This window comes from Alosa sapidissima, chromosome 5 (assembly GCF_018492685.1).
Source record: "Alosa sapidissima isolate fAloSap1 chromosome 5, fAloSap1.pri, whole genome shotgun sequence".
Taxonomy (NCBI): domain Eukaryota; kingdom Metazoa; phylum Chordata; class Actinopteri; order Clupeiformes; family Clupeidae; genus Alosa; species Alosa sapidissima.
The window spans coordinates 4905141-4931895 of NC_055961.1; the positions used below are offsets into that span (position 1 = coordinate 4905141).

The 26755-nt window shown below is 38.1% G+C and overlaps 1 protein-coding gene across 3 annotated transcripts in view; it reads right to left on the reverse strand.

Annotated features, from left to right (window-relative positions):
* The window catches only part of LOC121709064 (tripartite motif-containing protein 16-like), a 28746-nt gene extending 2726 nt beyond the window's left edge, over positions 1–26020 (reverse strand). Inside the window, exons 1-7 of one of the 3 annotated variants that reach the window (XM_042092117.1) lie at positions 25385–26020; positions 24720–24815; positions 15742–15975; positions 8732–8891; positions 8622–8654; positions 1891–1947; positions 950–1006 (exon numbers count right to left, since the gene is read on the reverse strand). In XM_042092117.1, the coding sequence (XP_041948051.1) occupies positions 950–1006; positions 1891–1947; positions 8622–8654; positions 8732–8891; positions 15742–15975; positions 24720–24815; positions 25385–25966 (1219 nt within the window). In that variant the 5' untranslated portion in view covers positions 25967–26020. Of the gene's footprint in view, positions 1–949; positions 1007–1890; positions 1948–8570; positions 8655–8731; positions 8892–15741; positions 15976–24719; positions 24816–25384 lie in introns of all 3 variants that reach the window. The other 2 variants (XM_042092116.1, XM_042092118.1) reach the window with 2 other exon arrangements.
* Between the last annotated feature and the right edge of the window lie 735 nt (positions 26021–26755).

Genomic DNA, 26755 nt, shown 5'->3' on the forward strand with positions numbered 1-26755 from the left:
ACGGACAAATATTGTTCACGAGTGATTTTTTTTTTTTGCGGGGGGGGGGGGTTATGGGTGTGCGTACCATAGCATTAATTCCTGCAGGCGCCCCTGTGTGTAGGGCTGGGGGTGTGGCTGTAGCTAGTGTGTGTGTGTGTGTGTGTGTGCGCACACGTGTGTATGAGTGTGTGTGTTTGTTTGCATGTGTGTGTCAGGGCTGTGCAGAGACCTTTTGCGGGGCAGGGGCTCAAATTCAAAAAGGGCACATGGAACAAGATTTGTTAACAATATACAGTTAAAAACAAAATGAGAATACCCCTGGCAAATATTGATTTAATGTTCATTTTCTCTTCATCAATATGCTTGTTCTGACTGAAAATGACACTGCCATTGATGGATTGAGGTCTGGAATCTGGCTGGGCCACTCTAAAATATTGATATTGTTGTCCATTTCTTGCCTTGTTTGGCTGTATGTTTTGTATCATTGTGTGGTTTAATGGTCCAATGCCGCCTATACATGATTCAATATAACGATGCATGCTTTCCCATTGCAATTTCAAAAGCTGGTATAGAAAAGAAACCGAGCCACTTTCACCGGTCAATTCAGTTTAAAATTATGTTTGTTAAAAATCTTATGCTGGCAAACATATATTTCAAAATGACACTACAAAACGAGATAAATGTTAAAGTTTATTTTTCAACATCAGCTAAATGGTTTTGAAAACAGACTGCCTGTAGTGATCTTACCCTGCTTTTCACCGTCTCTTAAAACAACAATACGATGCACGCATCTTACAGACAGGCAAATTTGAAAGGTCACGTTGCCTATGACGTCACCCACTGGCAGCAGTGCAGGTAGACCAGGCTACCACCTTTAATTTTATATTACTTTTAAACATTTGTTATTCTCAATTAATTGATTCACACATTTTAAATGTGTGTGTGTGTGTGTGTGTGTCCAACTTACACCGCAAGAGCTCCTCTCTGGTCACTGATTCAGGATAAACAGCCTGGACATCAGACACTGAAACAGAAAATATCACTTTACTACCAATACAACTTAGTTACAGTATACAGCACAGAGAGAGTACATAATGATGACCACACACTCATTTTCATATCACATCAGTACAGACTGTATAAAGAAGGTTATACGGCATTATGAGTCCCCAGCTGCATGTTAAAGGCCTCCAACATCCCACTGACAAGTAAAGATGGAGATGAGAGTTTCAAGAGTCCCTCATCTTCATGAGGAGGGAAAGGGCATATTTCCAGTTCACCCACCTCAATCAGTTCACTATCACAAGACGACAGTAGACATAAAGGGTGTAATCTACTGGTTTGGATTCAATTGTAAGGTTACTGTTCATTAAAGCTGAATTCTTACTCTGATCTCTGATCTAAATCAACGTCTACCTTTGTCTGTTTCTTTCGACAAATTTAAAGATCTAGTGTATTTGTTGTTTTGACTCTCCTAAACCCCTCATAAAAGTCTCAAGGCAATTTTAGACATAAAAAATACAGGGCCTTAAAGGGAAATTCTGGTGAGTTTTCACATATCTGTTTTCGAAGTCACAGAGTACTTTCGGTACGAAAGAAAATGAATGCTATACTCTGGCGGGATATTCATGAGCCCCCATGTTCATGCCCACAGAGTGTAGCGCTGTAGCTGCCTGTCTGCTGTTGGCTGAGGCAATTCGAGCTAGGTAAAACCGATTGTTTTAGGGTTTTTTTCCATAGGCTACCCACCGTACTCAGTGACCACGACAAACCACACCCCCATGCTTCTTAGATTTGGCAGCTGAAAGCATTTTTACAGATGAAAAGATTCAATGCAACTATAAGTCCTTTGCTAGACCCCAGAAATAAAGGTATAGAAACTGATAGAATCAGTCAGTAAAAACGTACTAGCAGGTGGACGTTCCTTACTGTGAGTTCTTCTGACTGGGAGTTCAGGATCAGTACCTGGGAACAAACACAGAGACACTCATTCACGCAGAATCTATAGAACAAACCAACACAGATTTGCTCTGAATATTTATATTATTTTCATGTGTACTCCACCTTTGGACAAATGTTTGTTTTTATTATCTGTGACATGCATGTCTATTTGCACCCCTGGTACGAATAGCCTTGGCCACACAGCAGAGCTTTTCACACCCTGTGACGTAACAACAAAACACGTTGCTCTAGTGCACACAAAGCATGGCGGACATTAGTTGTTTCGTCAGCAGAAAGTGAAGAATTCTGAAAGGTTTCGATACTAATATCTGTTCAAATTAAGTTTCAGGTGGAAAAGTTGTGTTTTATTTGCATAATCTTTGTTCAGTGAATACATACAAATGTCCGTTTGTTAGTTAACAGAAATTCCGTGATTATGACACTCAGGCCTGCAAAATCTTCTATGGGTGAGGATGTAGATAGCTCAGTGGCAGTGTTAGGAGTAACCAGGGATGGGCACAAATACATCAAAATGTATTTCCAAATAAAATACCAAATACCCACCTTAACAATGTATCAAAATAAGCTACAAAATACAGCAGCCAGAAAATGTATCAAAATAAAATACTGTATTTTTGTATTTTCAAAATACTACAAAATACTTCTTTCTAAAAGCCTTTTTTGTCTATTCCTTCACTTGTACACTACCTGAAAAATTATCTGAAAGCAAGAGACTCCTTCCATAATCAGTCAACAGATTAGATATGCTGACCCCTCATGTTAGACATCCCATAAACCTTTGCCAGGGTCGGTGCCAGAGAACAACGGGTGGTGGGGCACTTTTTAAATGTTCTTATAAGATCCTGCTCAAAAGCAAATTGCACATAGGGCCTTCTGATAATATTGCAACATTGAACGTAGGCTATGTGATCGCTCGAAATGTTCTTTAAAGTACAGAACTAATTCTAACACATTAAGTATAAGTATAAGTATATATACTCTTTTGATCCCGTGAGGGAAATTTGGTCTCTGCCATTTATCCCAAGCCGTGAATTAGTGAAACACACACAGCACACAGTGAGGTGAAGCACACACTAATCCTGGCGCAGTGAGCTGCCTACAACAACAGCGGCGCTCGGGGAGCAATGAGGGGTTAGGTGCCTTGCTCAAGGGCACTTCAGCCGCGGCCCACTGGTCGGGGTTCGAACCGGCATACAGGTCCGAAGTGCTAACCAGTAGGCCGCGGCTGCCCCTTTTATGAAGTTGCTAGGCAGAGGCACCAAATGTGATGAAAAGTTTAAAAGCGAACAGGACACTCGGCATGGCTTTTAGTATTTTGTGCTGCTCTGACAGTCCACTTTTATTGACTGTTAGTCTACTGTTTTTAAGTTTGGAGATGTATTGTTTTGCAGCGGCATGCAATGCCGACTCCACAACTGTTGCACTTCCCAGCCAGTTGGTGTAATAGATTGCCCATTATGAATCAGTGACAATAACTCAAAGACAAACAATCTAAATAGATGACTTATTTAGACATTTAAACTACTGTAGGTAGCATTTTCACCTTTTAAGTTATTTAACACCATCACTACCACACTTGAGTTTCATCACAGTTGAATAATTTTGTATACACCTGAAACTGGTGTGTGCACAACCTCTATCAATGTAAATACAAAAAAAGTAAAAATAAAAATCAGGTTGTCACATTAATACCATCCAATCAGTTGAGCCAATTAGAAGCCAATTATTATGACATTATCAATCATTTCTTATTTAAAATGTGCAAAATTGGAAATATCCTTGTTTGAGGTATCTTGTCAAGTTACCATAGCACTGAAATATTTCACAGGTCAGAGAACATAGACAAATTTAAAGTCTAGAAAAAAAAAACTGTAAAACAGAAAAAAGAAAGGAAAATAGCAAACTCAAGTGTTGCAATATAAACTTGTGAACTCAAGTCCTTGTGTGAGCAAAGGAGTGTGTGTAACCTTAGCTAGTCATGTCTCCTCAGTTGATGCCTTTAAGCACAACTAACTTCTCAAACAGTGTTGCATTCAGACTATTTTTTATATATATAAAATATTTGTTATATTTTATAGGGCCTGCATTCCAGCAAAGGAAAATAAACACTCTACTGAAGCAGAGGGGCTTGACCATGCAAGGGTGCCACAAACAGACAGAGACAGACATTTTGTGCTTTACAGTATATATATATATATACAGTTAGATAGATGTCATCACAGTGTTTCACAGAAAGTATTTTACAGTATTTTGAAAATACAAAAATACACAACACTGAAGTATTTTGATACAAAATAAGGTATAAGGCATTTTCATCATCTCAATAAAATACAAATTACAAAATAGTATTTTGTATTTGAAATACGTATTTGAAATACATGTATTAGAAATACTGCCCATCCTTGGGAGTAACGAGTTACAAAAGTAATGTAATTACTGTAATATATTGCTTTTTGCTGTAACGCTAATGTAAGGCATTACAAAAAAAATTGGGTGATATTTTACTCGGTACAAACTTCAGTAATGTGCATTACAATGAATTTTAACCTGAAATTAAGTGGTGTTTTGTTTTGATACATATTCGCAAACAACACTGCGAGAACAACAGAGAAAAAATCTGCGCAAATAGCAGAACGTTATCTCCTGTTACTGGTTGAAGATGACTGTGGCTGACTGCAGCTGACTCGATGGACATAATCCTACGCTCATTATTTTCAATTTGTCAGAGACAACTAGGATATGAAGTGCACTTTGTGTGTGAAACCGAAAGATCTCTCCATACCTCGCAAAATAGCACAATTAATTTAATGACACATCTAGAACGGTGCCACGCTTATCTTTTTTATTCTTGATAAAGCATAAATGCTCTTCTAGTGCATGTCAGCTTTGTGCTGTGAACTTGAATTAAAGAGAATTAAGGGATAGAAATGTAAAAAAAGATGGGGACTTGTACTTATAGGTTGCAAAAACAGTGACTTCAGACTTGACTTGCGACTCCACTCAAAAAACTTCAGACTTGACTCGGACTCGAGCTTCGAGACTCCTGAACAAGCTGTATTTCATGCAATTATTGCTTTTTTTGATCTAAATGTATTAATGTATTTCTATTTTATTTTATTGCTACATATACTTTGGGAAACGTATAACGAGCGGCATGGCCCCTTTGCCATAATGTGCAACGTAACGCATGCGCTATGTGCGCACACTCACAGATATATTTAAAACAAATGCATTGACCATGGCGACAACAAGTACTTCTGGAGTTGTGCCTTTTATCATTACTTTCGGTTACAATAACTTTGTGCACAGAGGAAATAAGCGAACAGCTACATGCAAGGTGTGTGGCACCAGGATAAATTATGCCTATTCAACAACGTCTGATTTCATCAGGCATCTTCAAACGCACCCAGTTAGGTCAGTCACTTAGGCCTAGCATATATCGTCACAGGTGACAAGCTAACCATCGCAAAGTGTTGTTCTGATGCTGGGAACAGGCAGGGATGGGCAAAAATACTGTAGATCAGAATGTATTTCAAAATAAAATACCTAATACCCTCATTTTTAATGTATCAAAATAAACTACAAAATACAGTCACCATATTATGTATCAAAATAAAATACTGTATTTTTGTATTTAGAAAATACTCAAAATACTTTTTTCAAGGAAGTATGGAAGCACTGCAAAAAAAGCTTTTTAATATCCCAAACATTTAGCCTATTAAAACTAAATAGTAAAAAACAATTCAATTTGGCCCGTCATACCAAATAGTATACCGTATGCAAGTCCATGTAGTGTGATCAGAAGAATAATTGAAGAATATACAATTACATTTAGTCATCTAGCTGATGCTTATCCAAAACGACTGACAGAGCTTTCAATTAACCACATTATAATTAATAGGCCAAAATCATAATTGTGTATCTGTGCCGAATTTCGTAATTCAAGTCCAGTGCAGAACTGAATAAGAAAATCATAAGCCTATGTATCTTGAAGTTCCAGTATGTGAGAAACTTGATATGCCTTAATATCTCCAACCTCAAGTATGCAGCTAATAAGGAAATAGAATTGTTATTTAATTAAACAAGGTGAACTTGTCCCCACTGTAGAATGCCGAAAAGGATGGGAAGGGAATTCAAACACACTCAACACCTTACCATCTATTGATGTCATTGTGGTTCATTGAGATATCTGACATTTTTTCTGTTAAAGATTGGCATGGAGACAATAGGACATGGTTGCCTTTGTCGGTGTCCTTTGCTCTGTGAACTTCCACAGGTAAACTTGCTCATCTTTACTAGCGTACGACTTCACACCAGTACTTCAGACCAGAGCTGATGCTTCAGCAACAGCTGTTCTCACATTAGCTGATTGCGATAAACATAAACCATTGTTGGCTAATTACCAATTATTCATTACACCTGTGTGTAGTATCTACTTTTTTTTAGTGTGCCCACACTCCACTCACATCTAAATGATATACTGTACTGTATATATGTGTGTCGTGAGACTGCTCAAACCACACAACAAATCCAACAGACCAGATTCAAATGTTTGTCGGAGCCGACTGATTGTGGGCTAAAATAGCAGTGCTATAAGTCAGCACCAATTAGAGGCTCCTTGCATCATTTTGTGCTTTTATGACATCATCACATAGAGAATATTTTGCAGTATTTTTAAATAAAAAAATACACAGGTTTCCCGTTTACCAACAAAACTAGATGCGCGCGCAACCGTGAGGCAGAAGACGCTTGGTGGCCGTCCACAACGTTATAAACTTAACCTAAATAGTCGGCTGCTGTAAGCTACAATCAAATTTTTTTGTATACCCCTGTTGTCTAAATGATAATAACATCTCATTTCAGACTATATTTCAAAGTTTGCCGTTCATTTGCATTATTAATATAACATCGTATTTTGTCATTTTTGGCGAAGACATGTATTCCGTTAGGGATATTGGTAACACTTTACTTGACGGGTGATTTCATAACACATTCATAGCAGCTGTCATAAACTGCACATAAAGCATTCATGACTGTTTCATGAGACATGACTCAACATTCATACCAAACCTTTCATGAATGTGGAAGACAGACTGACGACAACTTGTCAAAATAAAAGTCCAACATCGTATTTGTGTAACCTGGATACCTTTAATTTAATCTCTCCAGCCTTTGTAAATATTTCATGAATATCTTATGAAGTCTACATCGAATCTCACTTTACTATACAAGTTGTGAAGTATTCGTAATCACTGAGTTACTAGGAGGTAAACTAGCCTACATTTAGCTGACCCGTATTTCTGTAACCTGGAACGGTTGGACATTCCCAGTAGCAAAAGTTGAGAAATCATCTGCAAAGGTCATAAAACAAATAGATTTTTATGAAACAACATTTTTTGCTTGACCATGTTCTGTCTTTTTGGCACTGGAGTAGCCTATTGACTCAGATGTGACGTGATCAGGTAAGAGGTTTAGAACAAAAACGGCAATGCTGCTTTGCGACTTTGGACTTTTATTTTGACAAGTTCTCGTCGTTCTGTCTTCCACATTCATGAAAGGTTTGGTATGAATGTTGAGTAATGTCTCATGAAACAGTCATGAATGCTTTATGTGCAGTTTATGACAGCTGCTATGAATGTGTTATGAACTCACCCGTCAAGTAAAGTGTTACTGGGATATTGAACATATTTAACATTCTCTAACCATCGTGATTTCGAATTGGTGCAGTTTTCAGCACAAAAACTCATTTTATTCTTTTGCTCTTTTGCATTGCTCTATGCTGTTCTGTGGTGCTTTCTGCCTCTTGGTTGCGCATGCATGTTTTCGTGACGTTGCATAGAAATCCATGTATACACACCAATAAAGTATTTTGATATAAAATACAGAGCCATTTCCTTCAACCCAATAAAATACAAATGACAAAATACTATTTTGTATTTGAAATACATATTAGCCTACATGTTTCAGAAATACTACCCATCCCTGGGATCAGGCCGATTACATCTTTATAGTTGGCCATATGATGACGTACTTAGGTTAATACTATTCACCAGGTCGGAAGCAAACCAACCCACTTAGGGCACCAAAATGGCCAGCAGCGGCACTGTGTAGCCTATCTTGACATGTCTTTAAGTTTTGGGTTAGCCTACAATATACAGGTAGTGGGCTTTCTGTTGATTTTAATGAGTAGGCCTAAGCCTAAAGTTACAGCATTTCTATCAAAATTTACCAGACTTTGACCTTTTGCCTGTTTTTAACAAAATTCTGGCTATGATTGTTCCTTGTATTGCATCATGAGCCATCACTGCGCCTATTACAGTTCTAATTACACTTCTAATTATACAGTGATGCAAACAGCATACCTTATTCAGAGTGTCTATTGCAGCCCTAGTATGAATAGCATAGGCCACACAGCTGAGCTATTCACACCCTTTGATGTAACAACAAAAACACGTTGCTCGTTTTTTTAAACAAAAAATAATAATTACATTGTGTGATCAATATGTCAGGGTAAATGCACAGGGGAACAAATACCATACACTGATATTTCTACCAGACGGGGTATTAATAGAACACATTGCTGTGTGCACCGGGGCACAAATAGCATTCACTGCAAATAGCCTCACCCTTTTTTTTTATCTCAACTGTAGAAGGGAATGCAATTTTGACAGACTCGCATTCTAAAGACTGGATGATCTGGATATGTGTCACTGTTGAGAGACAGAAAATAGTCAGAATGAATCCATAACAATTAGAAATGTACAATGTCTCAAGTAGTTTGTTCAACCTGCTGCAGATATCTTGGCGGCTTCCTGCTTGAAGATGCCATCCAGCTGCACCCTCACTGCAGACACAGATTCCTTCACAGCCTCAAAAGAGAGACTCTGATTGAAGGTCACGCTGGGTAAGTCTTTAGAGTGAGGAGACTCTTTGATTGATGGGACATTCTACAGATAAAAATATCTGAATATTCAGTTAGGGTTGTGTTCAAAGGGTGCATCATAAGTGAACTGACACAACATTCTGCAGAGAGAAACACACACACAGTGAGACGGTCCACCTGAATATTCAGTCAGGGCTGTTTCCCCAAAGGCAGCAGACAATAATGGATTAAATTAGTCGGTTTAGTGTGTGTGTGTAATAATGCATTAGTGTGTTTAAGTGTTTGTTCCTGTTAGATACTCTACCTACTGTAAAGCAATAAATACAATATGTTTTTTTTACCTCATGAAAATGCACTCTACTGTTATCCGAATTTTTCTTATTACAGTGCATAAAAATGCACTGTACTGTTCTTCCTAGGCTTCTTATTACAGTGCATGAAAATGCACTGTACTGTTCTTCCAAGGCTTTTTACAGTGCATGAAAATGCACTGTACTGTTCTTCCTAGGCTTCTTATTAGAGTGCATGAAAATGCACTGTACTGTTATTCCAAGGCTTTTTCTTCTTCTGATTATTCTTCTTCTTCTAACGCAGTTAATGCAGCTTCAACCGTTTAACGTAGAAACTTCATTCAAACTATGTTACGTAGGTCTTACTTAGGACATGTGGGCTATGTATTTTTCAGCTTTGTAACTTTTATACTTTTTAAACGATTAATTAAAAACTACTCAAAATTTCCCCATAGACTTAACATGGGCTGATAACATCACAATAGAGCCGTTAAGCAATTAGAATCCTATGGCAGGTGTTCCGGCCACCTGGATCAACTGCCAGTCTCAGGCTTTAAGCATACAAACTGGCCCTATTAAGACTACACATCCTGTTCAACTGCTTCCTCTGCCAAAAACTGTTTCAAAATAAAAGTCCTCACTACAATATTTCACTGTTAAACAATTTAACCCTTTAAACTACTGAACTTTTTAACTGTTCAGCCATTGTAACTGTTACTTGTCATCAACTATGACTCCTACCCACTGTAGCTAGTTAGCATGGTAAACATAGTTAACATGTTAGCATTGCTAACATTGCTAGCATTGTTAGCATTTTTAACAAAACTGCTAAAAATGATTAGCTAAGTTAGCTAAGTAACATGGTTAGCATAGTTAACATGCTAGCATGTTAGCATGCTAGCATGTTAGCATTTTTAGCAAAACTGCTAAAAATGATTAGCTAAATTAGCTAAGTAACATGGTTAGCATAGTTAGCATAGTTAGCATGCTAGTTAGCATAGTTATCATAACTACTAAAATGATTAGCTAGGTTAGCTAAGTCACATGGTTAGCATGTTAACATTGTTAGCATGCTAGTTAGCATAACTACTAAAAATGATTAGCTAGGTTAGCTAAATCACATGGTTAGCATAGTTAACATGTTAGCATGTTAGTTAGCATAACTAATAAAATAATTTGCTAGGTTAGCTAAGTCACATGGTTAGTATAGTTAGCATGTTAACATGCTAGTTAGCATAACTACTAAAATGATAAGCTAGGTTAGCTAAGTCACATGGTTAACATAGTTAGCATGTTAGCATTGCTAGCATAGTTAGCATGTTTAGCAAAACTGCTAGAAAACATTAGCTAAGTTAGCTAAGTAGCATGGTTAGCATTGCTAGCACTGCTATAAAACATTAGCTAAGTAGCATGGTTAGCTAGCAAACTATAGAGCCATTCCAACTTTCGTCAAATTATCGTCAAATATCTACCTATACACATTCATTAAACTTCCAGTCTGTCAACAACTTTTAAACTATTTACCTTCAACTTTTAAACGGTCTACTTTTAAACTATCTATTAAACTAGCTGTCTATCAACAACTTTTAAACTATCTACTGGCTATCAACAACTTTTAAACTATCTACATTCAGCTTTTAAACAGTCTACTTTTGAACTATCAACTTTTATTAAGATATGCAGCCACCATGTCTATCCTAGCATCACCGTAGTAACCATCTCTGTATTATCTATTTTAACTATGATACATGATATTTTACATCACAACTTTAGCATTTCCATGCACTGGTAATTCCTTGGAATTGCATTTCTAGTTATTATTATTCTTCCAGGCCCTAATTTGGCTTGAACCGTTTATCGTAGAAACTTGGTTCAAATTTTGTCACGTAGCTCTTGCTCTAAATTTTCGTTCTATGACTTTTCATATTTCTACGACTTTTACTTTTTGAGATATTAAATTAAAACTAAACTTAAAATCTCCATAGACTTAACATTGGCTTTATGACATCATAATAGGCTATTAAGGAAATAGAATGCAATCAACTGCACCTGTGCTCTCTCACTGACTACCTGCAGCAACTTGAATGGAACCTCTTCCTGTGTGTCCCTCTCCATTCAACTGAATAGCTCACTTCTAATCCCAACTTTCTTTCACTTCCTTTTCTTCACTTTCCCTCATTTTCTCTATCCCTCTCTCTATTTCTCCCAATTTCAATAACTTTTAACTATTCTTACTTTTTTTTACTATTTACACATTATAAAGCATGGTAACCACTATAATGACCCTAGCAACAACCTAGCAACCACTTTTATAGCATAGCAACCACTATAATTACCTTAGCAACAGCCTAGCAACCACCTTAAGTACCCTAGCAACAACCTAGCAACCACTTTTACAGCATAGCAACCACTATAATTACCCTAGCAACAGCATAGCAACCACTTAAGTACCCTAGCAACAACCTAGCAACCGCCTTAAGTACCCTAGCAACAACCTAGCAACCAATTTTATAGCATAGCAACCATTATAATTACCTTAGCAATAGCCTAGCAACCACCTCAAGTACCCTAGCAACAACCTAGCAACCACCTAGCAACCACTTTTATAGCATAGCAACCACTATAATTACCCTAGCAACAGCCTAGCAACCACTTTAAAGCATAGCAACCACTATAATTACCCTAGCAACCAACCCAGCAACAACTTTGTATGCACTGTATTTCCTTCAGGAAATGCTTTTCTAGTTATCTTTGTTAACATAGTTAGCATAACTGCTAGCAAACATTAGAGCCATTCCAACTGTCAGTTATCGTCAACTATCTACCTAAATAATTTAACCATTTAAACTTTCCACCTATTTAACTGTTCAGTCATTCCAACTATATTAAACCTCATCTACCTAGCAACCAATATAGTTTGTTTTTACTCTGTATGATATTTTACATCATATTTTTGCATTTTCATGCACTGTATTTCCTTCAGGAAATGCTTTTCTAGTTCTTCTTCTAACGCTTTTTGTGCGTTTAATATAGCTTCAACCGTTTAACTTAGAAACTTCATTCAAACTGCGTTGCGTAGGTCTTACTTATGTGACTTCAGCTATGTATTTTTCAACTTTGTAACTTTTATACTTTTTAAACTATTAATTAAAAACTAAAATTTCCCCATTGACTTAACATTAGATTATGACATCACAATAGCAATTAGAATCCTATGCCAGGTGTTCAGGCCACCTGGATCACCATATATGGCTCTGGCCAGGCCACCTGGATCAACTGTGAGTTTCTCAGGCTTTATGACATCATAGCAATTAGAATATTGTGCCAGGTGGCCAGGCCACCTTGATCAACTGTCAGTTTCTCAGGCTTTAAGCATACAGTCTCATTCTATGCTATAAGCCTGAGAAACTGTTCAGTCATTCCAACTATATTAAACCTCATCTATCTAGCAAATAGTTTAACCTTTTAAAATATCCACCTATTTAACTGTTCAGTCATTCCAACTATATTAAACCTCATCTATCTAGCAAATAGTTTAACCTTTTAAACTATCCACCTATTTAACTGTTCAGTCATTCCAACTATATTAAACCTCATCCACCTAGTTCAGTCATTCCAACTACATTAAACCTCATCCACCTAGTTCAGTCATTCCAACTACATTAAACCTCATCTACCTAGCAAATAATTTAACCTTTTAAACTATCCACCTATTTAACTGTTAAGTCATTCCAACTATATTAAACCTCATCTACCTAGTTCAGTCATTCCAACTATATTAAACATCATCTACTTAGCAAATAATTTAACCTTTTAAACCATCCACCTATTTAACTGTTCAGTCATTCCAACTATATTAAACCTCGTCTACCTAGTTCAGTCATTCCAACTATATTAAACCTCATCTACCTAGCAAATAATTAAACCTTTTAAACCATCCACCTATTTAACTGTTCAGTCATTCCAACTATATTAAACCTCATCTATCTAGCAAATAATTTAACCTTTTCAAAATAAAAGTCCTCACTAGCTAGTTAGCATCATTAGCATTGTTAACATTTTAGCAAAACTGCTAAAAATGATTAGCTAAGTTAGCTGAGTCACATGGTTAGCATAGTTAGCATGTTAGCATTGTTAGCATAGTTAGCATGTTAACATTTTTAGTAAAACTGCTAAAAATGACTAGCTAAGTTAGCTAAGTCACATGGTTAGCATAGTTAGCACGTTAGCATTGTTAGCATTTTTTCCAAAACTGCTAGAAAACATGAGCTAAGTTAACTAAGTAACTTGGTCAAAATAATTAGCTTTGTTAGCATAACTGCTAGCAAACATTAGAGTCATTCCAACTGTCAGTTATCGTCAACGATCTACCTATATAGAGCCTTTAAACTTTTTGTCTACCAACACGCATTAAACTATCAGTATGTCAACAACCTTTAAACTATCTACATATAACTTTTAACCCTTAAGGCGCCAGAGGTTTTTTTCCGAAACGATCAATTTTGACATCTTCATTTCAAAAGGCTATATCTTAAAAGTGATAAGAGATAGAGACTTTCTGTAAATTAGAGAAATATTAAGGATGACCCAAAGTTTATGTAGAGATTAAATGTGTATATCTAATTTGCATATTATGACGTCATATGGTGGCGGCCATCTTGGATTATAGAATTTTCATGAAAAGTTGCATGTTTGAATGATAAAATGCACCACTTCTTTCCCCCCAAAATGTCCCTCACCTTCTGTATGCTATAATGCACAATACTGAATGCTCAGGTAAATAGTAAGTAGTGAACAAACTGTGTAAATCATTACTAATAAATGGCCGAAACAAACCAAATGCATGTAGCAGTAGACTGGCCTTTTGCTGTAGAGATTTTCCATTTACTACATACAGTAGGCACTCTGATTCCATGTATGGGGCACATATAGATTATTCAGATGACACACAAACACAAGTAGACAAGACCTGTTTAGTTCAAAAGCTCATTTGCCACGGCAAGGCACAGATCAGGAGTGAGATGACGAGACAAGACAAGAGACAATGTTAGTATTTTTTTTCTTTTTGTTGTTTTTGTTGATGTTTTTTTTTCTTAGCTGACAAAGACACACACATCACAAGGACATGAACACACAAAAAGGAACACATAGTGTATGTCCTAAATGATCAGGGAAATAGATAGCAAATCAACAGTGTAAATCATTACTAATAAATGGCTGACATTTTTTTTTTTTTATGTAGCAGGCCTTTTGTTGTAGAGATAATGACTCCCTATCCCTATCCATACAGGGCCGGCATTCCCATCATCTTGTGATAGACTATGCATGACCTAATGTGTGTGTGTGTGTGTGTGTGGGAGAGGGAGAGAGCGTGTCACCACCTCCACCATGCGAGCAGCATGGCCAGATCTGCCTCGTGCGCGTCGAATGGAGAGAATTTGCGCAGCTCGGACTAGGCCTACTGTCATTCTCATTGCGACTCCCCACACTGCCACTATGTTTCCCCCTAACTCTCCTATGAGCACTTCGACCTCGTCTAACATACCCAGTCGCATTAGACAAAGGCTCCACCACGTTACTGTCGCCGCGATTGTGGAGAGGCAAAAGACAGAAGCTAGCGCTATTAGGCTACCTCCAGCCTTGTTCGCCACACCACTAACACCCTGCTAACTTCCCGATGAACACTCCGAACCCGTGAAACATTATTCCCACCAGTGACATTGGGCAAACGATTCAACGTTTGTGCTTGGTGTAAGCTAACCTATGGAGTAAACTCTCACTTTGTCCAGCTGCATCATTGAAGGCAGGGACGCATCTGAAGCCTCACTAAACGAATCACCGTCATTTCCTGAAGGCAGATATTCCCCTTCAGAATCAGGGTCCGCGAATAGAAGACCCAACACTTCATTTCAGGTAAACTTTTTTGATGCCATTAGACGATAATCTAATGCAAATACTCGCTAACGTTGACAATATCGCTCTGACTAAGTGGCTCACACGCACACTAGCTCCGGTATTGCACGCACTGATTCAATGCGCTGTAGCTCAAAACTTTTGTTTAAACCATGACCTTTTTCGGACTCGGGGATGACGTATGACATGTCTGCCACCTAGTGGAGTGGATGTCGAACGAAATATGACACCCTATTTGACTAAATCGGCCGTTTTATTCAGTACCGCATCTTGTCGAGTAAACTCGACAGTGGCGCCTAGAGGGTTAAACTTTCAACATTCATTAAACTATCTGTCTATTAAACTATCTGTCTATTAACAACTCTTAAACTATCAACATTCAACTTTTAAACTGTCTACGTCTAAACTATCAACTTTTTATTAAGCTATGCTATATCTGTCCTAGCTTCATTTTCATGCACTCGTAATTCCCTGGAATTACATTCTCTAGTTTTGAAATATATTATACGTTGCACAGGAAGGTATCAAATAAAAAAGTTAACTGATATTTAGCAGGCACTTTTATCCAAAGTGTCACAGACTTACAGTGGCTAGTTCAGGAATCAAACGATGGTCAACCAATTACCAGTCAATGACGTTACCGCTTCTCCACCACGCCCACTAACACTTTTATAGATTAATTTCCGTTTAAGGAGTGCAGTTGAATGTTACCTTGAGGAATTGGATGTGATCTTTTGTGTGTGAAAGCTGCTCCAGCTCAGCATCTCTCCTCTTCAGCTCAGCAATCTCCTGCTCCATTCTCTTCAGGAGTCCTTCAGCCCGACTCACCTCAGCCTTCTCCTGAACTCTGATCAGCTCTTTCACCTCAGAGCGCATTCTCTCAATGGAGCGGATCATCTCAGTAAAGATCCTCTCACTGTCCTCCACTGCTGTCTGTGCAGAGCCCTGTTAGGAGACACACAAAGAGGAGGGCAGTAGACACACAGAGGGAGGTGTGGCAAAGAATTACAACTTCTTACTGCTGAGTAGAACTTGTCTTTTAAGATTGAACATTAGTCTGGGGAGTCTATGTATTTTCTGGGTCAGTGACATATAAGGGTTGGTAAGATGAGAAAATTAAAAATATGTTTAAACCTTTAAAACAAAACATGCCTGAGATTTGCTAAAGTGTATACTTTGTATTTCTGTTGTATTCTTATTATTTAATATGACGTGTATACTATTTTTAAACAAAAGATAGAACTAACAGCCTGTTAAATTGTCAAATGGTGTAACCACAAAAATGACAAATATCTAATATGTCACACCTCCTAGAGTTCATGCAATTGCTCTCATGAAATTATTAGTTAAGTGTGCTTGCTGAAAGCAGCACACTTATTATTATTCTTAAGTTTTCTTATTATTATTATTCCTGTAAGCCCGATTTTTGGCCAGCTCCTGCTCCTAGACCTTTTGAGATATCACCACCGGTCCAACTCTGGAACGTCCGGCCGGAATCGGTGTAGTGTGGAAATTGAAAATGATGTCACTGACCCTTGTCATTCTTCCACCATATTGGATTGAATAGAAAACGAAACTAAAGTTTCACAGGTCACAAATTTGGTCCGAACTTCACAAACTTGACGTACATGATCCTTGGACCAAGCCTCACAAAAGTTACAGAAAGGATTTTTGATTTTCAGAAGCGTTTGCCCGTCACAGCCAAACGGAAGGAAGTTGTCCATATCTCAGGAACACTGTCACATATCAGTACCAAATTTTGTATATGAACTCGGGACTCCAATGTGAGGGTGCCTAAGCTAAAAAAAAAAGAGAAATATTCCAAAAGTTTCCAGCATTTGGCAAACTACCCACAGGTATTTGGTAACTATCACCTTTCACCTTTGCAGCTGCACTTCTATGCACAATGTCTCTGGGCAACTTTGCCCAATCATGAAATCCTTGCTCTGCCATGGGGTTGTATGGACTTACGAACTGAAGTAGCAAAGAGGAACATTAGCTATTTATAGCTGACGTAGTACAGTTATTTTCACATTGACGGTATTCAAATTAAATTTTTCATTATTATTAAATATCATGATGAGAGAGTATTATTAAAAATGTTACAAGTATGCAAATTCATATGTTTACGGGCATTTAGGTTTTACTGTGTTGTTTTGTTGTAAAGACATGCAAGGCATTCTGGGCCGTAATGAACAGTGGTCGGCAGCACTCCATAGGTTACGTATTAATATGAATAGGTGTTTCTGTAAACCTAGGGACAATAAACAGCTATATCTGTTACAAAAATGAGCTGGTAATCGCTCATTGAAGAGGGAACTATGATAAAAAGATTGTTTTCCTAAAAGCATGGAGTTGACGAAAGAATAAGCAAGCAATGTCACGTTAATGTTAAATAGCTACTGAACGCTAGGTGGCAACGTTGTATTACATTTCACTAGTGTACTTGAAATAAGGTGTGAGCTTCACAAGTAAGGAAGGTGCAAATATTATGTAATTTATCATGGGAAATTATTGGAAATGTTATTTCTTGTTTATTCTAATTGCAAACCACACACATCCATTCGGAATCACACGTACACATTTAATACTGAAAGACTCTCTCATTTCATTTATTTGATGTTGCCTAGCAACACAGCCATCAGAGCAAAGATTCTAGAACAGGGCTTCAGAGAGACACGTTTTGAGTTTGTGGCCAAGAACCTAAAATATCGGTTTCCATGTGTATGTGCTGGATGGTGTGCGTCCTTTATGAACGTAAGTGTTTTATACAGTTAACGTTACAGACATAACGAGTCATGTTGTAGTGGTCAACATAAATGTGCCCCTTCTGTTATTAGAATGTTAAGCGGAGAAGCTATGGGAGAAGCATGCTAAGCAGAGATTTAGTATCATTAATTTCTTGTGTGGCTAGCTATAGGGAGATGTATGTTGCTAATTGGGATTTATGTTGTTTAGCGTAATGCCATGGTCATTTGATATGAGATGCTTGCACTCGTAACTTTGTCACTTGTAACTTTAGGACGGCTATTTACAGTAACAGTACAGTAATTCACGAAGCACTTTAGCCCTAAAAGTAGCACCTAAGTCTGTGACAGCTTAAAAGAAGTGGCAAGGACTCCTAACGCGATGTTTTGAAATGCGTCTACTATTGTCTACAGGAGCTTCCAATCGCGAGGGAACTTGCATTGTAGGCATAACTAAAGGATGCAATAACACCACCAACAACCAGAACTAGCCTACTCATTGTCAACATGTACATTAAATGTAACGTTTCATGTGAATCAAATTAAAATGTTTTCTTTGCAAACGTAGGCATAGGCATATGGTGACAGATTAATTTAATAATGATGCTGTGTGAACGCTCTCAAAACAACCCCAGGCTCACAAAACAATCCCAAACAGACATAAGGTCTTTATAGAGCAAATCCATATAGATTATTTGTCAAATAAACCAGTAAAACATAATTTGTGGGATGGAATATATAACATTCACACTCATAGCTCATATTTTTGAACATCTGAACGCTAGGTGGCAACGTTGTATTACATTTTACTAAATACGGTGGCATTAGTGAGCTTCATAAGTAAGGAAGGTGCAAATATGTAATTTATCATGGGAAATTATTGGAAATGTTATTTCTTGTTTATTCTAATTGCAAACCACACACATCCATTCGTAATCACTCTTACACTTTTGATACCATTGGTATCAAAGACTGTCATTTCGTTTATTTGTTGTTGCCTAGCAACTCTGGGAACAACAGAGCAAAGATTCTAGAACAGAGCTTCAGAGAGACACGTTTTGAGTTTGTGGCAAAGTGCCTAAAATATCGGTTTCCATGTGTATGAGCTGGATGGTGTGCGTCCTTTATGAAAGTAAGTGTTTTATACAGTTACAGATATAATGAGTCATATGGTAGTGGTCAACATAAATGTGCCCCTTCTGTTATTAGAATGCTAAGCGGAGAAGCATGCTAAGCAGAGATTTAACATTAACATTTCTTGTGTGGCTAGAAGCTAGGGAGGAGATGTTGCTGTATACAGTAGGATTTATGTTGCTTAGCGTGATGCCATGGTCATTTGATATGAGATGCTTGTACTCGTAACTTTAGGACTCCTATTTTTTTTTTACTAAGAGTAATTCAGGAAGCATTTTAGCCCTTAAAGTAGCGCCTGAGTCTGTGACAGCTTAAAAGAAGTCGCGAAGACTCCTAACTCACTAAAACCGAACAATTTTTTGTGGTGGCATTTCACGTCACGATGTTTTGAAATGCGTCTGCAGGAGCTAACAATCGCGAGGGAACAATTTTGCATTGTAGGCATAACTAAGGGATGCAGTAACCCCACCAACAACAACCAAAACTAGCCTACTCATTGTCAACATGTACATTAAATGTAACGTTTCATTGTGAATCAAATTAAAATGTTCTCCTCCTTGCAAACGGTGGTATAGGCATATGGTGACAGATTAATTTAATAATGTTGCTGCGTGGATCACGGTAAGTGTGAATGAAGTGGCCACTTCTTAATGGGACTCGCTGTATGGAAGTAGGCTAAGTAAAATAGAGATGCTTCAAATAAGATAAGGTTAGGATATGCCCGCTTGACAACGGCAGAGATAGAACTGGCCTTTGGCCATAGCAACCATCATAGGCTTTAATGTCATGCAAAAAGTACAACCAAAGCTGAGCTTGATCAACTAGAACGTCTAAAGAACCAGAACTTGAGTGTAGTTTTTTGCTGGGTCCCAGGCCATGTTGGTCTGAGGGGAAATGAGAAAGCGGACAGTGCTGCTAAGCAAGCCCTCAATGAAGAAGTCACAGAATGTCAAATCCGTGCCCCAGACCTTAAACCTATACTGAACTCTTACATCACAGATAAGTGGCAATCTGAATGGGATTAATGTACCAACATCAAGCAAGGAATGTGAATTTTGGCACGTTTTCATGATCCACTGGGTCGTTATGGGCCACACAAAATACGGTGTTGCTAAAATTACTCCTATTGTGGCTATTAGAGACATGCGTTCCTGAGTATTCAGCTACATTTAATGAGTTAAGTAAAATACTTTCACACACAAAAAAAAAACATCACTAATGTTGTGGACATTACTTTATTCTGAGATACATCAATAGGCTCTCAAAACAATCCTAAACAGACATAAGGTCTTTATAGAGCAAATCCATATAGATTATTTGTCAAATAAACCAGTAAAACAGAATTAGGGGATGGAATATATAACATTCACACTCATAGCTCATATTTTAAATAAATCAGTGAAAAAGTATCCTGACAAACAAGCAGCATTTGATTCCTTAGTCATATTTCATAATTTCAATTCTTCTAGGTTACCTGATAGCCCAGTTTGCGAGGTGCAAGACGCGTGACATTATTTATTTTTGCAGCCAATCACTGCTGTTGTTTTATTTTGTTGATTTGATCTTAGTCATAGAAGCTAAATTCAAAGGCAGGCCACAGGTAAAATCCAACGAACCGCATTCACCCCGCAAGCCAATAGTTGAATAGCCCTCTCCTAGAGCTTTTGCGGTATTGCCACTGCTCCAACACTGAAAGGCACTGTTAGAATGCTTGGATCAAGCCAGGTTCAGCATAGTGTATGCCACTGTATGCTCACGTTGGTGACCGGACCAGGGCAAGCACACTTTTGCAGTTCCCGCCAGAAATGCAGTCTAGTTTTATGTCTATTCTTTGACCATTTGAGTAAAAATGGTTTAAACAACAATTATTACAGTGAAGTAGGGTTTTAAATAATTATCCATATTAACTTTTTTGTACATTATTAGTCTTTTAGACAAAATACTGGTTACACCAATTGACATAAATCGGTTATACCAATTGACCATAAAACGTTTATAGCAATAGGACAAGAAATTGACACAGAAAATAGGCATCAAGGTAAACTGAGTTGGATATTTTGATATGTATTCATGTCATTCATCATATTCCATATCAAATATCATTTCATAACATCAATGAAGAAACTTGTGTTCTATTTGATTTCAGATCAGTTCTCATACAATTGCAGTCTATACCCATTATTTTCAAAGAGAGTGAGATAAATGGCCCTATTTTCGCGATGCAAAACCTGGTGCAAAGCGTATTATTATTCTGATGCAAAGTTTTTTCCTATCTTACACTTCACTTTTATTAAATAATGCGCCCAGGGGTGTGGCAATTACCGACATAAGGTGTGGTCTGGCACATAATCTAAAAATCGCTATCTTACATCTAAAAATCATTACGCCACTGACCAAGAAAAGTCTGGTCTATAGCGAAAGGTGCATATGAAACACAACTGAAGACGCACTGTCACGAGATGTAGGCAGCAATTCCTCTGCAGAATAAATGTCCTTAGGTTATTTATTCAGTCATTCGAACATTATAGGGGGAAGCTTTTTTCAGGCTAAGTTTTTGCTGGTAACCCATTGTCAGTCAATATTGAAAGTAATTAACTGTGTATAACTGTTTTGTCGTTGACTATGACACCACGGTGAAGTTAGTTTCCAGATGTGTGTAGCCTATACTCTGCTAGGTTTTAGTAAAGAATGGCTTAGTGGAATACCTGTTCCATACGGTCTTGCGTACAAGCAGATTCCTTCAAATACACCGCTGACCATCAAAATACTGATGCGCTGTTTGATGTTGCCCTGCTTGCTGTTAAAGGGAATGACAGATGTCCTCCTCATTGGCTTAAAGGATGTTACGCCCAAAACACACCCATGACTGATTAAGAAACATAAGAGCCACCTTTTTGCACCAGGCACCTGACGTTTGATAACAAAACCACCCCAAATGTGGACTGGACAAACCCCTAAATGTATTTACGCTATTCGCTAGTGACCATGCATTTTAAATTGCTAAAATAGGGCCCAAAGTGTGTGTGAGAGAGAATAAGAGTGAGTGAAAGAGTGGGTATGATCATTTCTTAACAACCAACCAACAGCAGGATCTGCGTACACTTGCACTCTGTGGCGAGACAAGTTTTCCTTGCTTGTAAGTGGCATCCATTGGGGGACAAGAGGTACATTTTATATTAATAAATGTATTTATATTATTTATTTATAATTTGAACATACTGTTTACATACATCATAATGAAATATTAAAAAATAATTATGGAAGTTTAAATTTAAATGAAAAGCTTTGACATTTCAAAAATCGCTTAAATTGCAATCTAATTAAACCCTTTTAAAGCTATTGTTCATGCTAAACAGTTACGTAGTCACTATTTAAATTATAAAAATAATATAATTGGCACCTAAAATTACATACTCTTGGCCCTGAATCTGACCAAACTGGTCTCAAACAGAAAAGAGTCAAATGGTGTAACCGGTTACACCATTTGACATTTCTATTTAAAAGCAAAATTTGCAGGCATTATTATGGACAACTATGTACACACTTCACCTTTATGTGAATATCCAAACACCGTTTTTACATTAAATTGAATATTTTATGATTATTATGATTTATAACATTTTCAAAGGGTCATACCATTTGACATGTAACCTAAGCTTGCCTGGCCATGGCCTAAAAACACTATTATGTTACTTTAAGAGAGTTGCTAACCTTGACTCATAGTAGTTGGGGTTTTGAAGGGTCCTTCTCTATGACATAGTTTCCTGTCACATGATCATCTGGCATAATACAAAATTGCTCCTTAAATGGTGGTTACACCACTTGACATTTTAAGTGGTTGATGTGACAGACACGATTCCCCATATTAATTAAAACATTCAGAACAATGGGGTTTCATTACTTGTATTAAATATAGAAAAGTTCTTCTGCAAGATCATGCCAGATTATTTTAGAAGGGATTTTGGAGAGAATTTCACATTTTTTTCAGCAAGTGTAATTATTTAGTTCATGTTTTTGTGGTTACACCGTGTTGACAATTTTACCGAAATTCTGTTAATACTCTTTCAAAATTAAATAAATCCAAAACTTTAAGATTAGGGTTTGATGAAAATGATATTTGAAAATAATTTGTCAAATTATTTTAAAATTTTAACAATTTTAAATGTATGTAACCCATATGTACACAAAAAAATGAGCATCACGTCATTGACCCTTCTACTGCACAAGAGGCGTGATCAACGGGCATAGTTCAAATGACTCTGTACGCAATTGGATAGTCGTTCACCAATCTGACCAACGAACCGGGTGACTCCAGGCTCTCCCGCTATCATCATCGTTTTATACATGCCAATAGCGCGCCAGGTGGATAAGCCAGTTTGTGATTGGCTCCCGCAAAAGTGTAACGGAAGCAGGAGAAAGAGATGTACAGGGTTCCAGCCTGAGCTGAAGGGCGGAAAAGGATCCGCCGTCAGATCAGGCTGGGTTCACCCAGAGATGTGTGAAGCACTAGAGTGTGTGGGGCACCGTGGGATGGGAGAATTAAGTGGATGTGTGAGGGACGTCAGTGTGTGTGGAACACATGGGCACACCGCAGATGAGGGCAGTGTGACGGAGTGCTGTCACTACGGTTGAGCATGCGTTCTGACTGCCATAGCAACAAGCCTGGCTATTTGGTGTTGCGGTCAAGTTGCAGGGTAACACTTTACTTGACGGGTGAGTTCATAACACATTCATAGCAGCTGTCATAAACTGCACATAAAGCATTCATGACTGTTTCATGAGACATGACTCAACATTCATACCAAACCTTTCATGAATGTGGAAGACAGAACGACGACAACTTGTCAAAATAAAAGTCCAACAATTGCAAGGCAGCATTTGCGTTTTTGTTCCAAACCTTTTACCTGATCACGTCACATCTGAGTCAATGTATTTGTGTAACCTGGATACCATTAATTTAATCACTCCAGCCTTTGTAAATATTTCATGAATATCTTATGAAGTCTACATCAAATGTCACTTTAAGTTGTGAAGTATTCGTAATCACAGAGTTTAACACTGGGAGGTAAACTAGCCTACATTCAGCTGACCCGTATTTGTGTAACCTGGAGCGGTTGGACATTCCCAGTAGCAAAAAATGAGAAATCATCTGCAAAGGTTACATCATAAAACAAATACATTTTTATGAAACAAATATTATTTGCTTGACCATGTTCTGACTTTTTGGCACTGGAGTAGCCTGTTGACTCAAATGTGATGTGATCAGGTAAGAGGTTTGGAACAAAAACGGCAATGCTGCTTTGCAATGGACTTGTTGGACTTTTATTTTGACAAGTTGTTGTCATTCTGTCTTCCACATTCATGAAAGGTTTGGTATTAATGTTGAGTCATGTCTCATGAAACAGTCATTATTGCTTTATGTGCAGTTTATGACAGCTGCTATGAAAGATGATATGATATGATACTTGAACTCACCCGTCAAGTGTTACCAGTTACAGGTTTAGTGTCCCGAAAATCCAGGCTGACTGGGGTCACTGCTCTATCCCCTCACTATCCCCAGGATTAAGCATTTATATTGTGTAGCTTCATTTCTAATATCTGTTGATTTTGCATGTGTCTGTTTTTTTTTTTTTTGTCACAACTTCAGCACATGTCCAACATTGAGCAACAGACCAAGACAAAATTCATCCTAAGAAATTATATTATGGATATCTGTGATCTGCTAATAGCTTATCATCGAAGCGGCCATACTGATTACAATAACATTGGAGAGCTGAAGCCTTCATCAGTCTGCTGTCATCTTCTCACCTTGAGCGTCTCCACAGCCTTCCTCAGCTCCTGCAGCTCCTTCTCTCTCTCCTGGATTCTCTGCTGGAATCTCCTCTGGCTCTGCCCCAACTGCACCTGTTGTTTCAAATGCACACATGTTTAAAGGAGAATTCCGGCGGTTCTTCACATAGATCTCTGTACTGGAGGTCACTGAGCACTGTCGGTACGGTGGTCATGTTTATGCCCCCAAAGTGAAGAAATCGATGTGAAAAACCGCTGGAGTTCTCCTTTTACTATGCTTCCTATTCATTTAGCAAAGTCATGATTACAAATAAAGAAGAATCATTTCTTGTTGAACAATAAATAGTGTAGAAACAACATTAATTCATTTCAGTTGTATAACTGATATTAAGCATTAAACACAAGTCAAGCTGGCTCAGTGCGTGAACAAAAACAAAATGTACTTTTTGTGTACTTTCAGGTGGATACTGCCATGTCCATTTTTAACAGATGGTCAGATTGTATTGTATCATTTTGCACTTTGCACCAGATAATGATTTCCTGGTTTGTGTCTTCTCTTATGAGAAAGAGATTCTGCAGAAAATCAGTTGACTAAGAAGTATAATGTTCTTGTTAAACACATTATATATGTGTATCAGACCTCTCATATAAAATGAAGACACAAGTGTTGCTCCAGTACTCACCTGTTTGTTAGTCCATTCTGCAGCAGCTGTGACTGTGTCGTGGCCTTTATGATCGTCCATCAGACACATAAGGCAGATACAACTCTGATCGGTACGACAAAATATCTCAACAACCTTCTCATGACGAGAGCAGATTCTCTCTTGTAGCGGGCCTGTGGCATCAATCACTGAGTGTTTTCGTCCAGGATTAACTTCATTGTGAACTTTATAATGAGTTTCACAGTAAGACACCAGACACTCCAGACAGGACTTCACAGCTTTGAGTTTTCTCCCAGTGCAGACGTCACACTCCACATCTCCAGGTCCAGCATAATTGTGAGGAGCAGCTTGGATTCTGATCCTCCTACATTTCTCCACCATTTCAGCAATCAGAGGGTTCTTGTAGAGGACAGGTCTGGGAGTGAAGGTGTGTTTGCACAGGGGGCAGCTGTAGACTCCTTTCTGGTCCTCCTGATCCCAGCAGCCCTCAATGCACCTGATACAGAAATTATGTCCACAGGGAATAGCCACTGGATCCTTCAGCAGATCCAGACACACTGGACATGTGAAAGAGTCTTCTTCCTGAGAAATTGCTTCCGCCATTTTCTAACTCTAACAAACACCAAGTGCACACTCTGAGAAGCAGCAGCAGAGTGACATCTGAGTTTCGTTTCTGTTCCGCTTTATCAGAACTCAGGACAGGTAGAGTGGGGGAGGGAGGGTGTGGATGAGGGAGTAACCAACCAGATACCTGTGAATGTTGGGGAAGGGTGGAGATGAGGGAGTAGCCAAACAGATACCTGTGAATGTTGGGGAAGGGTGTGGATGAGGGAGTAACCAACCAGATACCTGTGAATGTTGGGGAAGGGTGGGGATGAGGGAGTAGCCAATCAGAGTGTGTCTGAGTAAAAGACTGGAAAAGCAGGTTGGAACAGATTTGTTTTATATTAATAAGGGCGTGAACTGAAGTCGATTACAACAGGGTGGAATCTGGAAATCGTTTCATTTACAAACTTCAGGAGGAAGAAATTATGACTTGAAGACTCACCAATTCCATTTAACTAAGGCCACTTTATTTCTGCACATAGTGTATGCTACCCAAACTAATGAGGATCACCTCTACCACGTCAACAGTGACAAGCCCTATAAATATGCACTTTCTCTCCTGTGTCTCTGCTTTGCTGCATTTGAACGTTTCTCTAGATTTGGCTCTACTGTGCCACCCCCTGCTCACTGAAACTGAGAACGTAAATGTTAGATCTTCCACATGAGGAGGACTTCACATACACACATTACGGTATTTTCTAGGGCTTTTGAGATTTAGGGTTATTACTGTGCAGTACAATTAATGGTTACACTTTACTTGACAGCGTCGACATAAGAGTGACATGA